At 46.3% G+C, this 23590-nt stretch overlaps 1 protein-coding gene across 1 annotated transcript in view; it reads left to right on the forward strand.

Moving 5' to 3' along the window:
* LOC115481905 (corticotropin-releasing factor receptor 1-like) overlaps positions 1-23590 on the forward strand; it is a 288268-nt gene that overhangs the window by 255084 nt on the left and 9594 nt on the right. The window contains 3 exon segments of the mRNA XM_030221359.1: positions 1817-1902; positions 8738-8873; positions 9743-9784. Of these exon segments, the coding sequence (XP_030077219.1) occupies positions 1817-1902; positions 8738-8873; positions 9743-9784 (264 nt within the window).

Raw genomic sequence — 23590 nt, forward strand, 5'->3', positions numbered from 1 at the left:
GGGGCCTGGGTCCACCTGCCTGAAGTCCACTGCACCCCCTAACAACTGCTCCAGGGACCTGCATACTGCTGCCAGGGAGGTGGGTATGACATTTGAGGGTGAAAATAAAAATTTGTGAAACATTTTTTGTGGTGGGAGGGGGTTAGTGACCACTGGGGGAGTCAGGGGAGGTCATCCCCGATTCCCTCCGGTGGTAATCTGGTCATTTAGGGCACTTTTTGGGGCCTTATTCGTGAAAAAACAGGGTCCAGGAAAAGTGCCCTAAATTCTAGCTACAAACGCATACTTTTTTTCCATTATCGGTGAAAGGCGCCCATCTCTCCTCGGCCGATAACCACGCCCCAGTTCCACCTTCGCCACGCCTCCGACACGCCCCCGTCAACTTTGTACGCTTCCGCGATGGAGTGCAGTTGAAAACGTCCAAAATCGGCTTTCCATTATACCGATTTATTCGCTTTTGTGAGATAAACGTCTATCTCTCGATTTGGGTCGAAATCTAGGCGTTTTTCTCTTTCAATTATAAGGTGGATAGTGAGCTGAGAATCCTTGTGATCTTGGGATATTCAAAAAAAACTGCCACTATGAGTTTGCTTAGACCAGGATACTCTGAATCCCTGGAGCACCAGCACCCATCCAAATACATCATTTCTGAAGCATCACCAGATATTCACAGAATTGTCTAGAAAAAGTATGAATGAGTCCCCTACGCCACAGTGCTTAATAAGAGTCTAGGCAAGAAACACAGACAAGAAAGAAACTTCAGAAAATGTATTTATTAGTATCAAAGATCTGATAGAAATCGACAGGGTTTTAGTCAGGGAAAGTGAAGGCTTAAACTATAAAAGCAACCGCTGTTGATGAAGCCAGACTCCTTCCCAGCAGTTTGCTGCACTTTCAAGATGCTCCCGCAGTTCTCATTTCACTGTCCTTATCTTAAGTATGGTAGTTTGGAGCCATTTTAGTCATTATCAGAGAGCAGGACAGAAGCACGGGGAGCAGCTAATGATGAACTGAAAAGCGAGAGGGTCTTCTTTTTAGTCTGACAATGAGAGAGAATGAGAGTGCGAAACTGTGATGTTTAATATCCGGATGCACACAGAGTTTTTTCAGTATGAAACTTTCTCCCAATAAAGAATTCAGCCATCTGTTTGTCCTATTTTCCTAGTTGATAATGGTAACAGTGCTTGTAGTCCACCAACTCCCAGTCAAAGATTCAAAGAATTAACTATTACACAATAATGAAAAGGAACAGGTACCAAAAAGATTGTTATCACTAAAGCAGAAATTTTTTAAACTGATAAACTTTCAATTGTTTTTGAAACAGTAGGAAATAATTACTCTTTCTAATATCAACTGGAAGAACATCTTATATACCCAACGTGCTAGCTTAAAAATAAGCCATACTTTAAAGGGCAACCAATGGAAATTGACTAATGTAAGTGTAACATGATCCAATCTCTTTTGCCACATGATCATCTTATCTTCAGTGTTTTGCAATATTTGCAGTCTAGCAGTCAAGTTAACTGAAAGAAGACAATATAGGCTTTGCCATGCACTGTGGCCTCTCTCCAGGGATCCATCATATGTGCCTTTCTCTTTACTCTGGAGCTTCTAGAAAGAGTTCTGCCCATCAAAGGTTGTTGTCTAATTATTCACTCTGATAACAGAGAAACAGAAGATTCGAAAATGTGATTAGAACAGCTTATTATTAACTAGGACGAATGCTTGGATAGAAGAATGCTCACATGGCCTATAGGGATGGACAATGTTGTCTTTTCACAAAATTAACAAGACTTTGTTTCACTCTTGTTTTCAGATCAACTTCATCTTTCTATTTAATATCGTAAGAATCCTGATGACAAAGCTCCGGGCTTCCACCACATCCGAAACAATTCAGTACAGGTACTTTGAACCTCATGTGTAAGCACAGATGGTCAGGACTTAGGTTATATTCAGAGGAGGCCAGCAGAGGGGATCGGCATACCTGGTTAAGAATCTGATGGCTCCAGATCCGGTCCTCTATCAGTCATGTAACCTTGATGTGTTCTAGAATAATGGTTCTGAAACCTGTCCTGGGGGACCACAGACCAGTGACTTGCAAATCTATCTCATACTTATATGTTATGAATATCCTTAAAACTCCACTGGCTCATTGCCACCCTGGACAGATTTCAGAATCACTGTTGTAGAATTTCTCATACTGACTGTATGAACAATGAAAAATGTTTGAGAACAAGTTACAATTCATGAAAGCCTGGGGATGGGTGCAGAGGACCCTAACTGAAAGAAAGTGATGGGAAAACTGTAAATCCCATAGGCTCTGCAGTAGAGAGTTGCACAGGGACAGAAATGTTACCCATCCCTGCCCATCCACAGTGTAATCTAACCCACACCCACCAGTACCTGCTAAGATCCATTCCATCCCCACCCATCTCCACAATTTATCTCCTTGATCCCCACCAATACCCACAGGAGCCAATGCTATTATTTACTTGCTCGCAGCCCTCTGTTTCCTCTCAACCCCAACAGCCTGCCTTGATTTTTGGGATAGTATTCACTGTTCAACCGATGAGTGTTCCAAGCCTCAGTCTGGTGTTCCAGCTTCCTCTCTCCGTACGTTCCAAGCCTCATTCTAGCACTCTAGTTGCATCTCAGTGCATTCCAAGCCTCATTCTGGAATCAGCAGAAATTTTGATGACTCCCGCAGGAATCCCACAGCAGCCTCTTCCATCCCTGCAGTAATCCCATGATGAGTTCTTTCATCCCCATGGGACTCCCATGACATCTTCTTCCATACTCGCAGGTTCTGCGGGATTCCTGCAATCCCCATTCCTGTACAGCTCTCTACTTTGCAGTGACACAACAAGAAAAGAATGTGGGCTTTGCATTCCTTATAAGATGCAGGGAGAAACGTTTTCTGGATGTGTGAGTGACAGAGGGGAAGGAGTAAAAGTTAATAAATACTAAAGTTGGGGGATACACGGGATCTTTGGTTGCCTGTACCCCTGCCGGAGCCCGGGACCCTTGGAGGAGAGAGGGACCCAAATTGCCTAAATAACCTCAGGCTGAGTTGAGGAGTAGTTGCTACCCCTAATAGTGACAATTGTGAAAGTGGGTACGTGGGAAACCAGCCCGAAAGTAGGAACCAGGACAGGGGAAGCCTGTTCAAGGCCAGGGTGCAGCTTGAGAAGTGCATCGCTGGAAGAAGGGTAGCCTAAAGGGTCTGTGCCTGAGGGATGTGGATTGTGATCAGAGGAGTTCAGGAGCAGCCTTAGGTTATTATCAGCCTCTGGGATGGGTAAAGGACAGGCGATGATTATAAATGTGTAAATACTTAAATGTTGCTTGGAAGATCAAGCTTGAAAAAGAGTTGAGGTTGTAATATGGACAGGAGGAATCTACTGTAGAGATGGAGTTATAAGCATTGATTCGCCTGCTGTTTGCAGAAAGTTTAGTAAAGCTGAGTTTGCACCAAATATAATCCTTGGAGTGCTGTATACAGTGGGGGAAATAAGTATTTGATCCCTTGCTGATTTTGTAAGTTTGCCCACTGACAAAGACATGAGCAGCCCATAATTGAAGGGTAGGTTATTGGTAACAGTGAGAGATAGCACATCACAAATTAAATCCGGAAAATCACATTGTGGAAAGTATATGAATTTATTTGCATTCTGCAGAGGGAAATAAGTATTTAATCCCTCTGGCAAACAAGACCTAATACTTGGTGGCAAAACCCTTGTTGGCAAGCACAGAGGTCAGACGTCTTCTGTAGTTGATGATGAGGTTTGCACACATGTCAGGAGGAATTTTGGTCCACTCCTCTTTGCAGATCATCTCTAAATCATTAAGAGTTCTGGGCTGTCGCTTGGCAACTCGCAGCTTCAGCTCCCTCCATAAGTTTTCAATGGGATTAAGGTCTGGTGACTGGCTAGGCCACTCCATGACCCTAATGTGCTTCTTCCTGAGCCACTCCTTTGTTGCCTTGGCTGTATGTTTTGGGTCATTGTCGTGCTGGAAGACCCAGCCACGACCCATTTTAAGGCCCTGGCGGAGGGAAGGAGGTTGTCACTCAGAATTGTACGGTACATGGCCCCATCCATTCTCCCATTGATGCGGTGAAGTAGTCCTGTGCCCTTAGCAGAGAAACACCCCCAAAACATAACATTTCCACCTCCATGCTTGACAGTGGGGACGGTGTTCTTTGGGTCATAGGCAGCATTTCTCTTCCTCCAAACACGGCGAGTTGAGTTCATGCCAAAGAGCTCAATTTTTGTCTCATCTGACCACAGCACCTTCTCCCAATCACTCTCGGCATCATCCAGGTGTTCACTGGCAAACTTCAGACGGGCCGTCACATGTGCCTTCCGGAGCAGGGGGACCTTGCGGGCACTGCAGGATTGCAATCCGTTATGTCGTAATGTGTTACCAATGGTTTTCGTGGTGACAGTGGTCCCAGCTGCCTTGAGATCATTGACAAGTTCCCCCCTTGTAGTTGTAGGCTGATTTCTAACCTTCCTCATGATCAAGGATACCCCACGAGGTGAGATTTTGCGTGGAGCCCCAGATCTTTGTCGATTGACAGTCATTTTGTACTTCTTCCATTTTCTTACTATGGCACCAACAGTTGTCTCCTTCTCGCCCAGCGTCTTACTGATGGTTTTGTAGCCCATTCCAGCCTTGTGCAGGTGTATGATCTTGTCCCTGACATCCTTAGACAGCTCCTTGCTCTTGGCCATTTTGTAGAGGTTAGAGTCTGACTGATTCACTGAGTCTGTGGACAGGTGTCTTTCATACAGGTGACCATTGCCGACAGCTGTCTGTCATGCAGGTAACGAGTTGATTTGGAGCATCTACCTGGTCTGTAGGGGCCAGATCTCTTACTGGTTGGTGGGGGATCAAATACTTATTTCCCTCTGCAGAATGCAAATAAATTCATATACTTTCCACAATGTGATTTTCCGGATTTAATTTGTGATGTGCTATCTCTCACTGTTACCAATAACCTACCCTTCAATTATGGGCTGCTCATGTCTTTGTCAGTGGGCAAACTTACAAAATCAGCAAGGGATCAAATACTTATTTCCCCCACTGTAGTTCCTTAAAGCGGCAGTGAGGAGGCTTGCTCCCTGGACTGGTAAGAGCTCACAGAGAAGCCCATTTTAATTCTCAAAGCCCTAGATCTCTGTTCCGGACTTTGACCCACCCAAGCTCGAATCGGAAGGACTGTGCTGAATGGAAAGTAAGGAATAAGTGAGAGTGTGGTGATGGAGAAACATGCCTCTGTGACCCAGGTCGAGAGGTTGGAACTGAGCTAGGGGTAGTGATGTGGCAAGACGCGGGTTACACATAGAACCTGCTTGAAATGTGGCACATGCCATATCCATCCTTCCCAAACCGTCCCCCGATTCTGGAGCTCATACACTGAAGAAGGTTTTGCTTTCTCCAGTTCATAAAATTCCAGCTTTTGGAGGCCAGTCACAGGTCCACTGGGCTCAGTTGATCCCAGCCCATTCATTCCATAGTGGCTATTTTTGACTCTTCAACTTCCTCCAGCTCTGTCAGAAATCATCTCTCTTCCAATGCACATAGTTTGGTCATTGCAGTAACAGTCCTTCGGCTGAGAGCTAGGCATCCTCTGGAACCCTGCAAATTTGTGTGTTTTAGATTAGGCAGATTTTGGTGCAGGCTGGGATGGAGTAGAAACTCATATGGATATTAGTATATAAGTTATCCATATAAGGGTAGATATTCAGCCAATGGCGGTGAGCATTTTTTTAACTGCTGCTGGCATTATCCTCAGATATTTAATATCAGGCCATGTCCAGGCACCGGCATTGAATATCCGGGTTTGTGCAGCTGGCTACTGTATCTCTTATGAGGTTAAGTGTGATGTTCAGCACTTAACCACCTGAGCAACACTGCATAAAGATAGGACTGAATTTTATGTGGTCTGATTTGGCTGTTTTAACTTAGGCAGTTAAGTGGAGGAGTAGCCTAGTGAGTAGTGCAGTGGACTTTGATCCTGGGTAACTGAGTTCGATCCCCTCTTCAGCTCCTTGTGACTCTGGGCAAGTCACTTAACCCTCCATTGCCCCTGGTACAAAATAAGTACCTGAATATATGTAAACTGCTTTGAATGTAGTAGCAAAAACCTCAGAAAGGCAGTATATCAAGTCCCATTTCCCTTCCCTTTCCCTAAATATTGGCATTTAAGCACATACGTGTGACTGTCCACAGACTGGCTGGCTTTCATTAACTGGTTAGGTGCCACTGAGTATCAGCAAGGTAGCCCTGCACAGGCAATTTAAGCAGCCAGGAGGAGGCCATAGATAGCAGGCATAACTTTATCTGAGTAAGATAACCCTATAAACTTATATGTGTATATTCAGTTGTGATTAGTATAGGTGTTCGTGCATAAGGAAAAGGGGATGGAATCTGATATACTGTATTTCTGTGGTTCCAAAGTGGTTAAAAATCTGCAATCCCAACACTATCTACCCTTCTCCATTGAGCCATTGAGCATACTGACCATTTAACCCTACTCTCCGTTTTCTATCCTTTAACCAGTTTTTGATCAACATGACTTTCCAGTTTCCTCTGGAGTCTTTCATGAGGTAGTTTGTCAAATGCCTTTTGAAAATCCAGATACACAATATCGACTGACTCACCTTTATCCACATGTTCATTCACCCCTTCAAAGAAATGTAGTAGATTGGTGAGACAAGATTTCCCTTCACTAAATCTATGTTGGCTTTGTCTCATTAATCTGTGCTTTTGAATACGCTCTGTAATTTTGTTCTCTACCATTTTGTTCTCTACCATTTTGCCCGGCACCGACGTCAGGCTCACCGGTCTGTAATTTCCTGGATCACCTTTGGAACCCTTTTTAAAAATTGGCACAACATTGGCCACCCTCCAATCTTCCTGTACCATGCTTGATAAAGATAAATTACATATTACTAACAATAGTTCTGCAAGTTCATTTTTCAATTCTATCAATACTCTGGGATGTGTACCATCTGGTCCTGGCGATTCAAACTTCCTCATTACATCTTCCAGGTTTATAGAGATTTGATTCAGTTTCTCTTACTCATCAGCATTGAATACCATTTCTGGCATCGGTATCTCTCCCACATCTTCCTCGGTGAAGACCGAAGCAAAGAATTCATTTAATCTCTCCGCTATGGCTTTGTCTTCCCTGATTGTCCCTTTTACCCTTCGGTCATGTAGCAGTCCAACCGATTCTTTTGCCAGCTTCTTGCTTTTAATATACCTAAAAAAGTTTTTACTGTGTGTTTTTACCTCCCAACGCAATCTTCTTTTCAGTCTCTCTTTGCCTTCCTTATCAGTGCTTTGCATTTGATTTGCCATTCTTAATGTAGTTTCCCATTATTTTCAGTCAGATCCTTCTTCCATGTTCTGAAGGATTTTCTTTTAGCTCTAATAGCTTCCTTCACCTCACCTTTTAACCATGCCGGCTGTTGTTTGGTCTTCCTTCCTTTTTTTTTAATAGAAAGAATATATTCGGTCTGGGCTTCCAGGATAGTATTTTTGAACAGCATCCATGCCTGATGTAAATTTTTGACCTTCACAGCTGCTCCTCTAAGTTTTTTTTTTCACCGTTCTTCTCATTTTATCATTGTCTATTTTTTTGAAAATTAAATACGAATGTATTGGATTTCCAGAGCTTATATCAAATCTGATCATGTTGTGATCACTGGTATCAAGAGGCCCCAGCATCATTACCTCCTGCACCAGATCATTTGCTCCACTAAGGACTAGGTCTACTGTGCCTGTTAGATGCTATCTGTTAATGCTGTGTTACAAAGTTCAAGTTTTAAAACTATGGGGAAAAGGGTATAGAGACTAATTGATAAAGTTTGCTTTTTCTTTTTCTTTTTTTTTTATTCTGCCTATCAATAACCTACAGTTCCTTCTTTAAACCCCAATCTTTAAGTTCCCAAAGCACAGAGTAAAATAATGTTCTCTTACCAGAGAACTCCTCCTCTTCAGCTCCATCCATGGACCACCCCAGCACTAGCCAGAGAGTGATAGCAGTGGGAGGAAATATTCAACAGCGCTACCAAATAGTGTCACTGAATATTGGGCCCACCCAGTGCATTTTTTTCTAACGAAAAAGGTGCCAGTACTCAAATGCCAGGCCACCCTTCAGGAATGGGGTGGCACTGAGAGACCCACCCCATAATAGCCAGGCCCCCTGCAACTAGTCATAGAATCTATAACAAGGCAGAATTGGTGTGATGAGACTGAGATCTTTCATTAAAACTTGGGGACCATGGGTCAATTTTAGCAGACAATGGAAAAGGTGCTGGTACTCAATACCCCAAGTACCCCCTCAAAAAAAGCCCTGGGCCCACCAGATCCTTCTGAATATCAACCTGACAACCTCAACAGCTGGTCTGTTCCAATTTTTACATACCATTATCCTTCTTTCTCAGCTAGTTTTCAAGAGGCGTGCGAGAACTGTAGGGAAAGAAGCTCAGCTGCTGTCTACTGACTAGCCCAAGGGTGCACCAGTGCTGGGGATCAGAGGAGATGACTGTCCCTCAGCCTGGAGTGCTTCCTCTGTGCCAGCTGACCATAGACCCAAAAGATTGGTGAACCCACACACAGGTTGCCCTCTTGTTTTAGAGGTGGCTTAGACTGGAGGAGCACTTTAAATCCAGATATAAGATGAAATTCTTTTTACTGAATAAATGAACTTTCACTTCCCCAGGAAAGCTGTGAAGGCCACACTAGTGCTGCTGCCTCTACTGGGAATCACCTATATGCTGTTCTTTGTCACCCCTGGGGAAGACGAGATCTCTCGAATTGTCTTCATCTACTTTAACTCCTTCCTGCAGTCCTTCCAGGTACAAGTCACATGAGAACATGCCAGTCCCCACATACCTTATATAGAAACAGTCCAGTGCAGGTGGAGAACTACAAGTCCCAGGATGCACTGGGAATGATGAGGAGGATTAAGTGTTATAAACTAGGCAGGAATACTTGAAAATGAAAACAAATACCTAAAATATAGTATTAAGATTAAGGGAAGGTCTGAGCTACCAGGTTTCCCAGTTCCAGGATGGAGATTTTAGACCAAACTTAAATTTCTGACAGTCCTGTCGTGGTATCTGATTCTATGGCACAAGTGGCAGTACCTAAATTTTAGGCATGTCGATTGCCGGTTATGTTAGTATTTGATCATGGAACCTTGTCACCTAGGTTCCTTTATAGAATAGGTCACTACCTGTGCCCTTCAGGTGCTTAACTGGAATACAATTATAAAATTGCCCCCATGTGGGCATCAGTATAGATAAATACTAGGGTAAGAGAAAGAGAAGCAGATGTTGGGTAGAAGGGAAGAGAGAAAAGGGAATGTTGTGCTGGAGCCTTCACCCTTACTTTAGGAAGGGGCTCTGTGTGTCACAGCTTTCACCACCAAATTGGGGAAGGCTCTATGTTAAGTTATGCACAGGATGGGGAGGATGTCATGTTGAGTTCTACGCAAGGTGCCAGACAGCCTAGAGGCAGCCCTGCCAGCAGGACTGATTTCAATGGATAGAATTAAGGACTATAATATCACCATGCTTTGGGATCTAAGTTTGAAGTTAGAATTAGCCAAAAAGTCTTCCTCCTACAGCTTGGTATCTTGGCAGCTTCAGAAATGTGTTTTAAAAAATAAGTGGCTTGAAAAGACTAAATATGCCATTAAAGTCTGTTTCTTTTCTATATTTAGGGCTTCTTTGTGTCGGTTTTCTATTGCTTTTTGAACAGTGAGGTAAGTTCTAAACAATTGTTATTATATTCTGCTCTGTTTTCACGCTAATGAGATACTCTTATAAGTGTAAGAGTACAGAACTGTAGCAGTGTCTGTAATGTGTACACAGAACCTTTCTCCCTCTATCTCCTCACTTCTTTCTTTTCTCTTCTGCCCTCTTCTCTCTCTCTCTTCTTTCCTCCACCACATTAATTCCATTGCTCTCCCTCCTGCCCAACACCTTCCACCCTCCCACTCCCTTGTGTAGTCCGCCTTCATCCCTCCATGTTCCCTCTCCCTCCTGCCTTACCCCATCTCCTCCCTCTGAACCACTCACTGTCTCCTCTCCCTCTTTATCCCCCATCTTCCTCTTTCTCCTGTCTCCTTTCCTTCTTGCCTTCCACCTTCTTCACTCCATTTCTGCCCTCTTTATCTTCCACCTTCCTCTTCCTCCTGTCTCCTCTCCCTCCTGCCCTCCACCTTCCTCCCATCTCCACCCTCCTTATCCTCCACCTTTTCTGTCTGTCCTTCTCTTTCCAGTCCAGAGCCTCAGTGCTTTTTCTGTTCCTTATATCACTCTCTGGGTAGCCAGAGTGGCCTTTTGCTTATGTTAAAGATAAACACACAGTACTGTACCTAAAGCTACCAATGTTCACAGCAGCACTAATTCCACAATAACAGATACATTTTGTTTTCATTTGCAATGGCTATATTGTCCAGAACAATATACAATCTGTTGTATTTTATCTTAGAAGGATTTGCTGCTCCAGAGCTGGCAAACACATTAATGATCTTTGCGCTCAGCCTGTTAATCAGCCCTCACAGTCAAAGCAGCGGTAGAATACTCATAATGAAAAAGGAGACAATTAATGTGCTGGCGAGGGTGAAAAATGTCTAGTGTAAACAGGTGCCTACCCCAGGGCAGTGACATCTGATTCTGAACCTGTTTGTCTCGCCATTAGCACATAGAGTCTGTCCATAGCTCAAGTCATAAATCATTTTCTTCTGCTGATTGACAGGAGACAGTAGCACCAGAAATGTGGCGTCCTGTGATATCGATTCAAGTGAAAACCAGGGAATATATTTGTTTTCTCTGAGGTCCTTTGTATAGTATTGAGAACATTTCATCGCTTGAGAACAAAAGTGTTGTATGTGCGCTTAATGTGAAACAGAAAAAATGAGCAGTGGAAGTTTATTGTGCTTATTATAATCACCAATAATATATCAAATGTTAATTTTTTAAATACTAACTTATCAAAGTATCAAAACAACAGTTTCACAAACGAGCTTAAAGTAGATGTACTGAAATATCTCATTTCATACAAAAATTGCACATACAACACTTTTGCTTTCAGGCAACAAATTGTAGAGTGCCGTGGAGGGGCATAATTGAACGGAAACGCCTATCTCCATGGGCGTTTATCTCCGAGAACGGGTCCGTGAAGGGGCGGACGGAACCGTATTTTCGAAAAAAAAATAGACGTCCATGTTTTATTCGACAATTTGTGAGCTGGGCGTTTTTGTTTTTCAGCGATAATGGAAAATGAAAGCGCCCAGCTCAAAAACGAATAAATCCAAGGCATTTGTTCGTGGGAGGGGCCAGGATTCGTAGTGCACTGTCCCCCCTCACATGCCAGGACATCAACCGGGCACCCTAGGGGGCACTTTTACAAAAACAAAAAAAAAAGGTAAAAGAGCTCCCAGGTGCATAGCACCCTTCCCTTGTGTGTTGAGCCCCCCAAATCCCCTTCAAAACCCACTGCCCACAAGTCTACACCATTACTATAGCCCTAAGGGGTGAAGGGGGGCACCTACATGTGGGTACAGTGGGTTTGGGGGGGTTGGACGACTAATAAGCATTAAGCAGCACAATTGTAACAGGTAGGGGAGGGATGGGCCTGGGTCCACCTGCCTGAAGTCCACTGCACCCCCTAATAACTGCTCCAGTGACCTGCATACTGCTGCCAGGGAGGTGGGTATGACATTTGAGGGTGAAAATAAAAAGTTGTGAAACATCATTTTTGTGGTGGGAGGGGGTTAGTGACCACTGGGGGAGTCAGGGGAGGTCATCCCTGATTCCCTCTGGTGGTAATCTGGTCATTTAGGGCACTTTTTGGGGCCTTATTCGTGAAAACACAGGGTCCAGGAAAAGTGCCCTAAATTCTAGCTACAAACACATACTTTTTTTCCATTATCGGCGAAAGGCGCCCATCTCTGTTCGGGTGATAACCATGCCCCAGTCCCGCCTTCACCACGCCTCTGACACGCCCCCGTCAACTTTGTACGCTTCCGCGATGGAGTGCAGTTGAAAACGTCCAAGTTCGGCTTTCGATTATACCGTGTTATTCGTTTTTGTGAGATAAACGTCCATCTCCCGATTTAGGTCGGAACTTGGGCGTTTTTCTCGTTCGATTATAAGCAGGACAGTGATCCAACTGTCACTATCCATTCATAGGAATGTGGACCCAGAGTCACTGCTGGATTAACATTATATTGGGCACTAGGCCCTGTGGATTGATGGCATAGATCACTTGATATGTCTTTGGATAGCTAGCTCCAGTTCAGTTATGTGAGTTTAGGCATAGGATTCATCATCTTTGGTATACTTTCGAGTTGTAGGTGCAAAAGCGGGAGTTATGGAAGAAAGAAAGGAATTGGCTGTGGCATCCTGATACTTGTGCACAGAGAGAGTAATATTATTATTATTTATTGTATTTGTATCCCACATTTTCCCACCTCTTTGCAGGCTCAATGTGCCTTACAATACATCATGAATGGTGGAAATATATTAGAAAATAAACATTTAGTGTTACAGAAGGATCTTGGTCAAGATGATATTAGAAATACAAGCAGCTAATGTAAGATAGTTCTGAATATATGTGGAGGAATTGTGTGTATTCACATTGGTTGATCTTTGTGGTAAGCTTTGTTAAAGAGATGGGTCTTCAGTAGTTTGCGGAAGTTCGTTATTTCATGGATCATTTTTAAGTTGCTCGGTAGTGCGTTCCATAACTGTGTGCTCAAGTAGGTAAAGTTTGACGTGTGCATTAGTTTGTATTTTAGACCTTTGCAATTAGGGAACTGCAGATTAAGGAATGTGCGGGATGATCTTTTGGTATTCCTGAGTGGTAAGTCTTTCAAATCTGACATGTAGGCTGCCACATCTCCGTGAATGATTTTGTGAACTAGGGAGCATATTTTGAACGTGATGCATTCTTTAAGTGGGAGCCAGTGTAGTTTTTCTCGTAGGGGTTTAGCACATTCATATTTTGTTTTACCGAATATGAGTCTAGCTGCAGTGTTCTGGGCTGTCTGAAGTTGCCCTTGAATTGTATAAAAGATCAGTGGTTACTATTAAACGTGCTTTCTTTGATGAGCGAATTGCTAAGACACCCTCTCAATTAGTGGTAGAGTCTTTGGTTGTCCCTTCTGTTAATGAGGGTTCTTTACCATCTAGTCAGTAGTTGGCAAATTATTTTCAGGCCAAGATGCATAGGGATAAGGAGTTGAGTTTGCTGGTTGGTGATAATGGAATGGATGGAGGAGAGTTATGATCAGATTTTAGTCCTGTTGTGTCATGGTTGTAGCCGTGCCCTTATGTTCAGACCTACTGTTTCTCTGTATCTAGCTCTGTGACCTCTCCAGTCTGCCTTTTTTCCTAATGTTGTTCTTCCTGTAAGCCAAGCCTCGCTTTGGTCTCCCTGCTTCTGCTTCATTTCCTCAGCCTACTCCTTTATAAGGACCCAGGGAGCTTTCCTACATTGCCTTTGCAAGAGGTCTCTTAATCTTGTGTTACCTGTTTAGATTATTTCCCTACTTGGCTTTATTCCTGAAGGTCTGTTCTGTGTTTCTTTGAGTCTTGTGTTTCAATGCTTTGCTTTGTTTCTGTGTGTTTGCTTTTGTACCTTGACTCGCCATCTAAGCATTACTTCACAAATGTGGAAATTTTTCCATTAAGGAGGTGGTAGAGACACAAATGATGCTGTTAAAGCAAGGAGGAGGAGGAGGAGGAGGAGGAGACAGCACTCAAAGAACTTGGTACTCGGTAGATGAGAAGCTGATGCAGGTGTAGCTTACACTTCCAAGGGAAACCCGCAGAACTGCTTCCGTCCCCGCAGGAACCCCACAGAACTGCTTCCGTCCCTGTGGGAATCCTGTGGGTTCCACGGGATTCCCGCAAACCCCATTCCCGTGCAGCTTTCTACTCTTGAGCTCTGTTTCTGCCAAGTTCTGTTCCTGTGTGTGTTTGAGCCAGGTTCTGATCCTGCTTTATGTTTGAGCTATTTCTGTTCCAGTTCCCTGCTAAGCCAAGTCCCTTTCAGTATTCTGTTCCAGCCAAGCCAAGCCTGTTCCAGAATCCAGTTCCAGCCAAGCCCGTTCCAGAATCCAGTTCCAGTCAAGCCTGTTTGAGAATCCTGAATCCTGTTCATGCCTTGTTTATTGTCTTGCTTCTGTTATTCTTGTTGCCTAGCTTCTACCCTGTCTTGCCTGTCTAGGTGTGCTTTGTCTTGTCTCTTTCAGTCTAGTCCTGTCCGGATCCAGTCCTTGCCTTGTCCTTGTCTTGCCCTTTTCTGGACCCAGTTTTAATCTAATTCCGTGTTTTGCCTTATCTTGCATTTCTAGGTCTCAGTCCCAGTTTTAATCCAGTTCCGAGTCTTGCCTTGTCCTATTTGGGTTCCAGTTCTGGCCCTTGCCTTCTTTTCCTTGCCTCGTCTGGATCAGATTTTTGTGTTGTCCATTGTATTTAGTTACCTCTGTCCTGCCTTGTTGAGTCTGTTAGTTAATCCTAGTCCAGTCTGTTCTGATTCCTGCCAGCCCAGGTGATTTGTCTGCCAAAGCTCTGGCTTTGGTCCAAGGACTCACTATTCCTGACAGTAGTGACATGTTGATTCTACACAGGTAGATCGTGTGGTTCAGTCATTGAGAAATTCCACTAGTCCTCTGAATTCATGTTCCATGGCAATGTTGAAGGCCTCGAAGTCTGATATTTCTAATTCCATGGCCTCTCTTGTTATTAAAATGTTTGCTCAAGCCATGGTACCTGCCATTTTGAAAAGGGTGGCGGTTCACCCTCTGTTGAAAAAACATTCACTGAGTATGGACCAAGTTGAGCATTTTTGCCCAATTTCTAATTTTTTTTTTTTTTGCTAAAGTATTAGAGAAATTGGTGTTGTCTCAGTTGACTGATTTTGTGGAGCACACTTTGGGTTTCATATGCAGCATAATACAGAGACAATGCTTACAATGTTGGATGATATTCAATCTGGTTTTGCCCAGGGTACTCTGTATTTGTTGATTTTGCTGGATGTGGCAGTAGCGTTCGATACTGTTGTATCAGTGGTTGCAATCATTTGAGATTGCTGGTAAAGTTCTTGCCTTGTTTCGATCTTTTTTGGTGAACCATGCCTTTCAGGTAGTTCAGCGTTCTTCTAAATCCCACTGGATGGCCGTGGATGCTGGGGTTCCGCAGGGCTCCTGTTTGTTTTCATTGTTGTTTAATTTGTTTATGTTCCCTTTATCTAAGGTGTTGGCTGATACAGGGGTCAGATATCATTTATATGCTGTAGAAAAGAACCTGCTGGTCCTCAGCGCAGAGCCCTTTTCCTCTGTTGTCCCACTTCCTTAGGGATCTTTCCACTCAAAACCCGGCTCCCTGGGGAGACAGGCTGTTTCCAGCACCTTTCAATTTACAGCAAGGCTTTTACACCCAGTTCCAATTGCAGCAGGGCCTTTCCAAACACAGCCCTAAATGTAGCCTGGCTTTTCAAACACAGTCTCAAAAAGTAGCAAGGCCTTTAAACACAGTTCCACTTGCAGCAAGGCTTTTCCAAACACAGCCCTAAATGTAGCCTGGCCTTCCAAACACAGTCTCAAAAAGTAGCAAGGCTTTTAAACACAGTTCCACTTGCAGCAGGGCTTTTCCAAACACAGCCCTAAATGTAGCCAGGCTTTTCAAATACTGTATCACAAAGTAGCAAGGCTTTTAAACACAGTTCCACTTGCAGCAGGGCCTTTCCAAACACAGCCCTAAATGTAGCCTGGCTTTTCAAACACAGTCTCAAAAAGTAGCAAGGCCTTTAAACACAGTTCCACTTGCAGCAGGGCTTTTCCAAACACAGCCCTAAATGTAGCCAGGCTTTCCAAACACAGTATCACAAAGTAGCAAGGCTTTTAAACACAGTTCCACTTGCAGCAGGGCCTTTCCAAACACAGCCCTAAATGTAGCCTGGCTTTTCAAACACAGTCTCAAAAAGTAGCAAGGCTTTTAAACACAGTTCCACTTGCAGCAGGGCTTTTCCAAACACAGCCTTAAATGTAGCCAGGCTTTTCAAACACAGTATCACAAAGTAGCAAGGCTTTGCGCGGGCTCAAAGCCTCCGGGTCCCACCCTCTTGGTCAGCCTTTTCTCCTGACCTCCTCCCGCTTGACCCGGACAGCCCCCTATACCTCCTGCTCTGACTGAGTCAGAGCCAACAGCTCCATCGGTTTCTCAGGGACCTCCTCTGGCTCTCCTTCTTCCATCGCCTCTGGCTCCTCTCCTCCCCTCTCCTCTGGAGCCCAGTCCATTTTCTCCTCTCCCCTCCCCCCCTCCAGCTGATTCCCTTTTCCCTCATTAACCGGGTTCTGGGGTTGTTCTTTCTCCGCCCCTTTTTTCCACCACCACCTTTTCCACCAGGGTAGAGCTTCAGCTTTCTCCTTTTTTGGTTGGCCCCCTTTTGGAGCCTCTGGGAGGTGCACCCTATTTCTCCCCCTTACCAGGTGCTCTCCTGGGGCTTTCTGGGACTTGTAGTGTTCTACTCTTATGTCCCTTTTGGGCAGGATCGGAACCCCCACCGTGTCATCTTTCCCTTTTTGGTAGCTGGGGTTCCTCCCCACCCCCTTTCTTTCTCCAGACTCCTTACCATACTCCTTACATACCCCCCCCCCCTTAAGCTTTCACTCCCCCCCCGTTTTCCCTTTTCCTCTGTATCGTCCCCTACCCGGGATAGGGCGTCCACATTCGCCAGACACCTCCCCGGACGATGCTCCACTGTGTACTGGAAGGGTTGCAAGGCTAAATACCAGCGCATCAGCCTTCCATTGTTGTTTTTCATTAAATTAAGCCACTTCAGTGGAGCATGATCCGTCACCAACTTGAAGGGTCGCCCTTCCAGATAGACTGTACATTCCTGCACCACCCATCTTATGGCTAGACACTCCTTCTCTATGGTGGAATAATGGGTCTCATGTGGTAGGAGTTTTCGGCTCAGATACAGAACAGGGTGCTCTGCCTCTTCGTGTTCTTGAGACAGCACCGCCCCTAGCCCCCTACCCGAAGCATCGGTTTGCAGGATAAAAGGTTTTCTGAAATCTACTGCCTTCAACACCGGTTCCTGGCACAGGGCATTCTGCATCTGCTCTAGGGCCCGCAACTCCTCCTCCCCCCATCTCAGCTGATCGGGGTTCTTACCCTTCAACATATCTGTTAAGGGAGTAGCAATTTCGGAAAAGTGAGGGATGAATCGCCTGTAATAGCCCACCATACCTAGGAATCGCCGCAACTGTTTTTTCCGGCTGGGCCGAGGAAATTCTTGGATGCTTTGAACTTTGTTCAATAAAGGCCGCACCTCTCCTCGGCCTACGTTATAGCCTAAGTACTTGACCCTATATTGGGCAAAGCAGCACTTTTTAGGGTTAAGGGTAAGACCCGCCTCCCGTAAAGCTTGCAGCACTGCCCCTACCTGCTTTAAATGGGTGTCCCAGTCCTCACTGTGGATTACCACATCATCCATATACGCTGCAGCATAGGTCTGATGTGGTCTGAGGACTTGGTCAAGCAAGCGTTGGCAGCTGGCCGCAGCTGAATTGAGGCCAAAAGGCAGCCTTTTAAATTGGTATAAGCCCATGGGGGTACTAAAAGCGGTCTTCGCTTGGGCCTCGTGAGACAGGGGGATTTGCCAGTACCCTTTTGTTAAATCTAGAGTAGTCAAATACTGGGCAGCTCCCAACCGGTCCACTAGCTCTTCTATATACGGCATAGGATAAGCATCCGTTTGGGAGATCGTATTAAGCTGCCTGAAATCAATACAAAATCTCCATTCGCCTTCAGGCTTAGGTACTAACACTACCGGGCTGGACCAAGGACTATGGGACTCCTCAATTACCCCAAAGTCTAACATTTCTTGTACTTGGGTAATGACTTCCCTCCTCTTCATCGGGGAGAGTCTATAGGGCCTTTGCCTTACGATCTTCCCCGGCTCGGTGATTATCTCGTGCTCTATTAAGTGGGTACTCCCCGGACAGGCCGTCAACACATCCTTAAAGCGCTCTAAGAGCCTTCCTATTTCCTTCCTTTTCTCCTGGGGTAACTGGGGATTAACTCCGGGCTCGCCGTGCTTAAAAATCTCCCTTATTTGAGGCCCTAACTCCTCGCCCCCCCTTTCTTCCTCACAGGTTTGATACCCTACCCTAGCTACCCAGGGCTTCATTAGATTAACGTGAAATGTTTGTACTCTACCCCTCTCATTCGCCACCTCATAGGTGAGGGGACCGAGTCTCCTCCTTACCACCCAAGGTCCTTTCCACCGGGAGGAGAACCTATGTGGATCTTCCGAAATTAATATCAAGACCCTATCCCCTGGGGAAAACTCCCTTCCCCGGGTCCCTTTGTCATAATACCCCTTCTGTTGTTCTTGGCTATGTTCTAGTTGGTCTTGGGCATATTCTTGTATCCTGTCTAACCGGCCCCTTAGATCCTGTAAATACTCCACCACGGTTTTATCGGTTGTTTCGGGGGGCACCCAGTGCTCCTGCACTATATCTAACATACCCCTGGGGCGCCTCCCAAACATTAATTCAAAAAGAGAAACCCCTAAGGACGCTTGCACCTTTTCTCGGTAGGCGTACAACACGAATGGTAAAAGCTGGTCCCACCCGGTCCTGTCCGCCCCCAAGGCTTTTTTTAGCATACCCTTTAAGGTCCGGTTAAAGCGTTCCACCATCCCATTTGTTTGGGGATGGTAAGCCGCCGTGCGTATATGTTTTATTCCAAAGGCCTCCCATACCTGCCTCAATGTCTGCGACATAAAATTGGACCCCCGGTCGGTCAATACTTCTTGGGGGAACCCTACCTCGCAAAAAATTTTTATAAGCTCCCTAGCGATATTCCTCGCCGAAATATTCCTTAAGGGCAGGGCCCATGGATATCGGGTGGCCATGTCCATCACCACTAACACGTAGAGGAACCCTCTCTGTGACCTTGTCACCGGCCCCACGATATCCATGGCCATTCTCCTCCCAGGTTGGTCTACCCTAGGCAGCGGCATTAAAGGGGCTTTTGGAGGGAATCTGTCTGATACCTTTTGACAGTTGGGGCAGGATTTACAGTATCTTTCCACCTCCCCATAAATCCCTGGCCAATAAAATCGGGCCAATATTTGGTTTAGCGTAGCTTGGGAGCCCTTATGCCCCCCCAGGGGATGATCATGGGCCAGCCTTACCACCAGAGAACGGAACGCCCGGGGTACCACTAGCTGTTTCCCTCCCCCCGAGTTCTCCCAGCTAGGCACCTTCCTATACAATATATTCCCGTCCACCATGAACCCGGAGGCTGCCTGGCCTTCCCCCTGGTGGGCCCTCTCCCACGCATACTCCAGAGTAGGGTCTGTGGCCTGCTCTCGGTGAAATTGGGGAAACTGTTCCCTCAATTCCTCCGGGGCCACCGGCAGGTAACTTTCCCTCTGTACCCTCTGAAGAGCCTCCCTTCTATCCTTCTGTTCCTTTCTTTTCAAGGATTTTCCTTTCCTTTCTTGGCCTGGATCCCCCAGGACCTCGCCTTGAAAAGGAAAAACACCCCCGAGGTCCTCCCCGCCCCTATCTGCCTCACGGCTAGACTGAGCTCTGGTGGTAACCAACACTTTTTTTTCTCCCATACATTCCCTAAACTGGGGCCAATCCCTTCCTAAGATCATATCTTGGGGTAATCTGGGCAGAATAGCCACCGCAAGCTTTATGTCCCCCAGGGGTCCCTGTAAGTTGACCCTGTGGAGGGCATAAGGCGTCTTAGCCCCATGAATACATTGTATGGCCACTTTTCCTTCATAGATCTCCCTCCCCGGGGGTCTCCTCCTCCGTATCTGTTCCCAGAGCCCTCTAGAGATCATGGACTGATCCGCGCCTGAGTCTAACATTACCGTAACGGGTACCCCCTCTACCTTAACCTGAGTCAGGTACCGGGGCATACCCCCTTTTTCCAGACGCGAGATCCATCCCTCCCGCCACTGGCAATCCTTTTTTAAATGTCCAGCGCTACCACACTTAAAACACACCCTGTTCCCAAAAGGGGCAGCCTTTTTACTCGGGCCTGCAACTACCTCGGGCTTCCTACCCCAAGTCGGGGTCTCTGGCTTGATGAGGGAAACTTTGGGGGGCCCCTCTTTCTCTACCACCCGGGCTTTTCCTCCTTCCAGCCCTGGGGTACCCCACTGCTGGGCCTCTAGGTAGCACTCCAACCCAGCCGTCACCCCCTCCACCGTCTTACATCCCCTCTTTATTAATTCAACCCTAATTCCTTCGGGAATGGCTCCAGCCATTTTTTTACTAAATCCATAAGTTTATTTGCTACGACTCTAGGGGGGGTACCCTTTTCCCATTTTGTGGCTCTAAACTTGCGTCTGTAAGCTTGGGTACTGAGGCCATATCGGTCTTTAATAGCCTCTTTCAGTCTAGCATAATTGGCAGCATCTACAGGAGATAAATCCCTAAAGGCTGCCAATGCCTCCCCTGACAAAGAAGGCACTAACCTCATAGCCCATTGCTCTCCTGGCCACCCCGCCGCCCCAGCCACCCTTTCAAATGCCGTTAAAAAATCGTCCACATTATCTTGTTCTGACAATTTTCCCCAGTTAAGTGAATGTAGGGATACAGGTCCTACCGCTCCTCCTGCTCCGATCTCTTGTCCATTAGTTCCAGCTCCCTCCTCACGGGGAGTAGTAGCTCCTCTCTGAAAAAAATCCTGCAGCATGTGCAGTACGGGTTGCTGTTGATCGCGAGCGGTGGTCAGGGAGTCTTCGACTATTTTGGCGGTCAGCTCCTGTTGTTTTTGAAATTGCAGAGTCATCCATCCGCAGATCTCCTTGGGGTCCATCTCGAGGCCGGCACCACCACCTGGGAAAAAACAACAGAGAAAACTCCTCCAAGGGCGATTACCCCTTTTTATGTTGGGCTCTTTTCCTGACCCCTTTTTTATCTCCCCTCCCACGTCCGGCCCGCTTACCGGAAACCCAGATGGGTCTGCGCCTTTCTCCGCGTTGGCCCTCCCGAGGGGCTTCTCCCTCCGTCTGATCCCAGTCTCCTCTCTAGCGACAGGTCCTGTAGAAAGATCCCACCACTGCCACCATTTGTAGAAAAGAACCTGCTGGTCCTCAGCGCAGAGCCCTTTTCCTCTGTTGTCCCACTTCCTTAGGGATCTTTCCACTCAAAACCCGGCTCCCTGGGGAGACAGGCTGTTTCCAGCACCTTTCAATTTACAGCAAGGCTTTTACACCCAGTTCCAATTGCAGCAGGGCCTTTCCAAACACAGCCCTAAATGTAGCCTGGCTTTTCAAACACAGTCTCAAAAAGTAGCAAGGCCTTTAAACACAGTTCCACTTGCAGCAAGGCTTTTCCAAACACAGCCCTAAATGTAGCCTGGCCTTCCAAACACAGTCTCAAAAAGTAGCAAGGCTTTTAAACACAGTTCCACTTGCAGCAGGGCTTTTCCAAACACAGCCCTAAATGTAGCCAGGCTTTTCAAATACTGTATCACAAAGTAGCAAGGCTTTTAAACACAGTTCCACTTGCAGCAGGGCCTTTCCAAACACAGCCCTAAATGTAGCCTGGCTTTTCAAACACAGTCTCAAAAAGTAGCAAGGCCTTTAAACACAGTTCCACTTGCAGCAGGGCTTTTCCAAACACAGCCCTAAATGTAGCCAGGCTTTCCAAACACAGTATCACAAAGTAGCAAGGCTTTTAAACACAGTTCCACTTGCAGCAGGGCCTTTCCAAACACAGCCCTAAATGTAGCCTGGCTTTTCAAACACAGTCTCAAAAAGTAGCAAGGCTTTTAAACACAGTTCCACTTGCAGCAGGGCTTTTCCAAACACAGCCCTAAATGTAGCCAGGCTTTTCAAACACAGTATCACAAAGTAGCAAGGCTTTGCGCGGGCTCAAAGCCTCCGGGTCCCACCCTCTTGGTCAGCCTTTTCTCCTGACCTCCTCCCGCTTGACCCGGACAGCCCCCTATACCTCCTGCTCTGACTGAGTCAGAGCCAACAGCTCCATCGGTTCCTCAGGGACCTCCTCTGGCTCTCCTTCTTCCATCGCCTCTGGCTCCTCTCCTCCCCTCTCCTCTGGAGCCCAGTCCATTTTCTCCTCTCCCCTCCCCCCCTCCAGCTGATTCCCTTTTCCCTCATTTACCGGGTTCTGGGGTTGTTCTTTCTCCGCCCCTTTTTTCCACCACCACCTTTTCCACCAGGGTAGAGCTTCAGCTTTCTCCCTTTTTGGTTGGCCCCCTTTTGGAGCCTCTGGGAGGTGCACCCTATTTCTCCCCCTTACCAGGTGCTCTCCTGGGGCTTTCTGGGACTTGTAGTGTTCTACTCTTATGTCCCTTTTGGGCAGGATCGGAACCCCCACCGTGTCATCTTTCCCTTTTTGGTAGCTGGGGTTCCTCCCCACCCCCTTTCTTTCTCCAGACTCCTTACCATACTCCTTACAATGCCAACAATACACAGTTTTATTTTCCTGTACCTGCTATGGTACATAAGGCAGTAAAACTGGTTGAGTCTTATATTCGGACTGTACAGGCATGGCTGGGGGCTAATGGCTTGGCCTTGAATGTAGAGCAAAGAGTCAGATTTTGTGGCTAGCATACTCAGGTGAGGCTTGTCCTTTTTCTGGTTTTCAGTTGGATTCTGTTTTTGTTCCTGTGTCGTCTTCAATTCATAGTTTAGGGGTGATTTGGGACACAACCTTGTCTTTTAAGCAGCAAGGTGCTTCAGTGATTAAGATAATGTTTTTTAAGCTACGTTTGATCGCTAGACTTTTCTTTCTGAGCAAAGCTTTCACACTGTGCTGCAGAGTTATGTGCTACCAGCAAGCTGCTTCAGTGATTAAGGTAATGTTTTTTAAGCTGCGTTTGATTGCTAGACTTTTCTTTCTGAACAGAACTTTCACACTGTGCTGCAGAGTTATGTGCTACCAGTGAGGGGCGTAGCCAGACTTTGGCGGGAGGGGGGTCCAGAGCCCGAGGTGAGGGGGTAAATTTTGCCCCCCCCCCAGCGCTGCCGCCCCCACCGCCGCCAGCACCACCAACAACAACTTTGACCCCCCCCCCCTGCCGACGACCCTCTTGACCCCCCGCCCGCCGTTACCATCGCCTACCTTTGCTGGCGGGGGACTCCAACCCCCGCCAGCCGAGGTCCTCTTCTTCCTTCGTTTTGTTTCTGAGTCTGACGTCTTGCACTTACAATGTGCAGGATGTCAGACTCACAGAAACAAAACGAAGCCTTGCGATCTGCAGGGCTTCATTCTGTTTCTGTGAGTCTGACGTCCTGCACGTACAACGTCAGACTCAGAAACAAAACGAAGAAAGAAGAGGACCTCGGCTGGTGGGGGTTGAGGTCCCCCGCCAGCAAAGGTAGCAGACGGTGACGACGGGTTGGCGGCAGGAGGGGGGGTTGAGAGGGTCGTCGGCAGGGGCCCCATAGTAGCTAGGCCCCTGGCTACCACATTTTGATTATTGTAAATGCTCTTCTATTTGTTCTTCCACATTCGATGTTGCAAGTAGCACAGAATTCTGTGGCCCAGTTT

This window comes from Microcaecilia unicolor, chromosome 12 (assembly GCF_901765095.1).
Source record: "Microcaecilia unicolor chromosome 12, aMicUni1.1, whole genome shotgun sequence".
In the NCBI taxonomy this organism is placed as follows: Eukaryota; Metazoa; Chordata; class Amphibia; order Gymnophiona; family Siphonopidae; genus Microcaecilia; species Microcaecilia unicolor.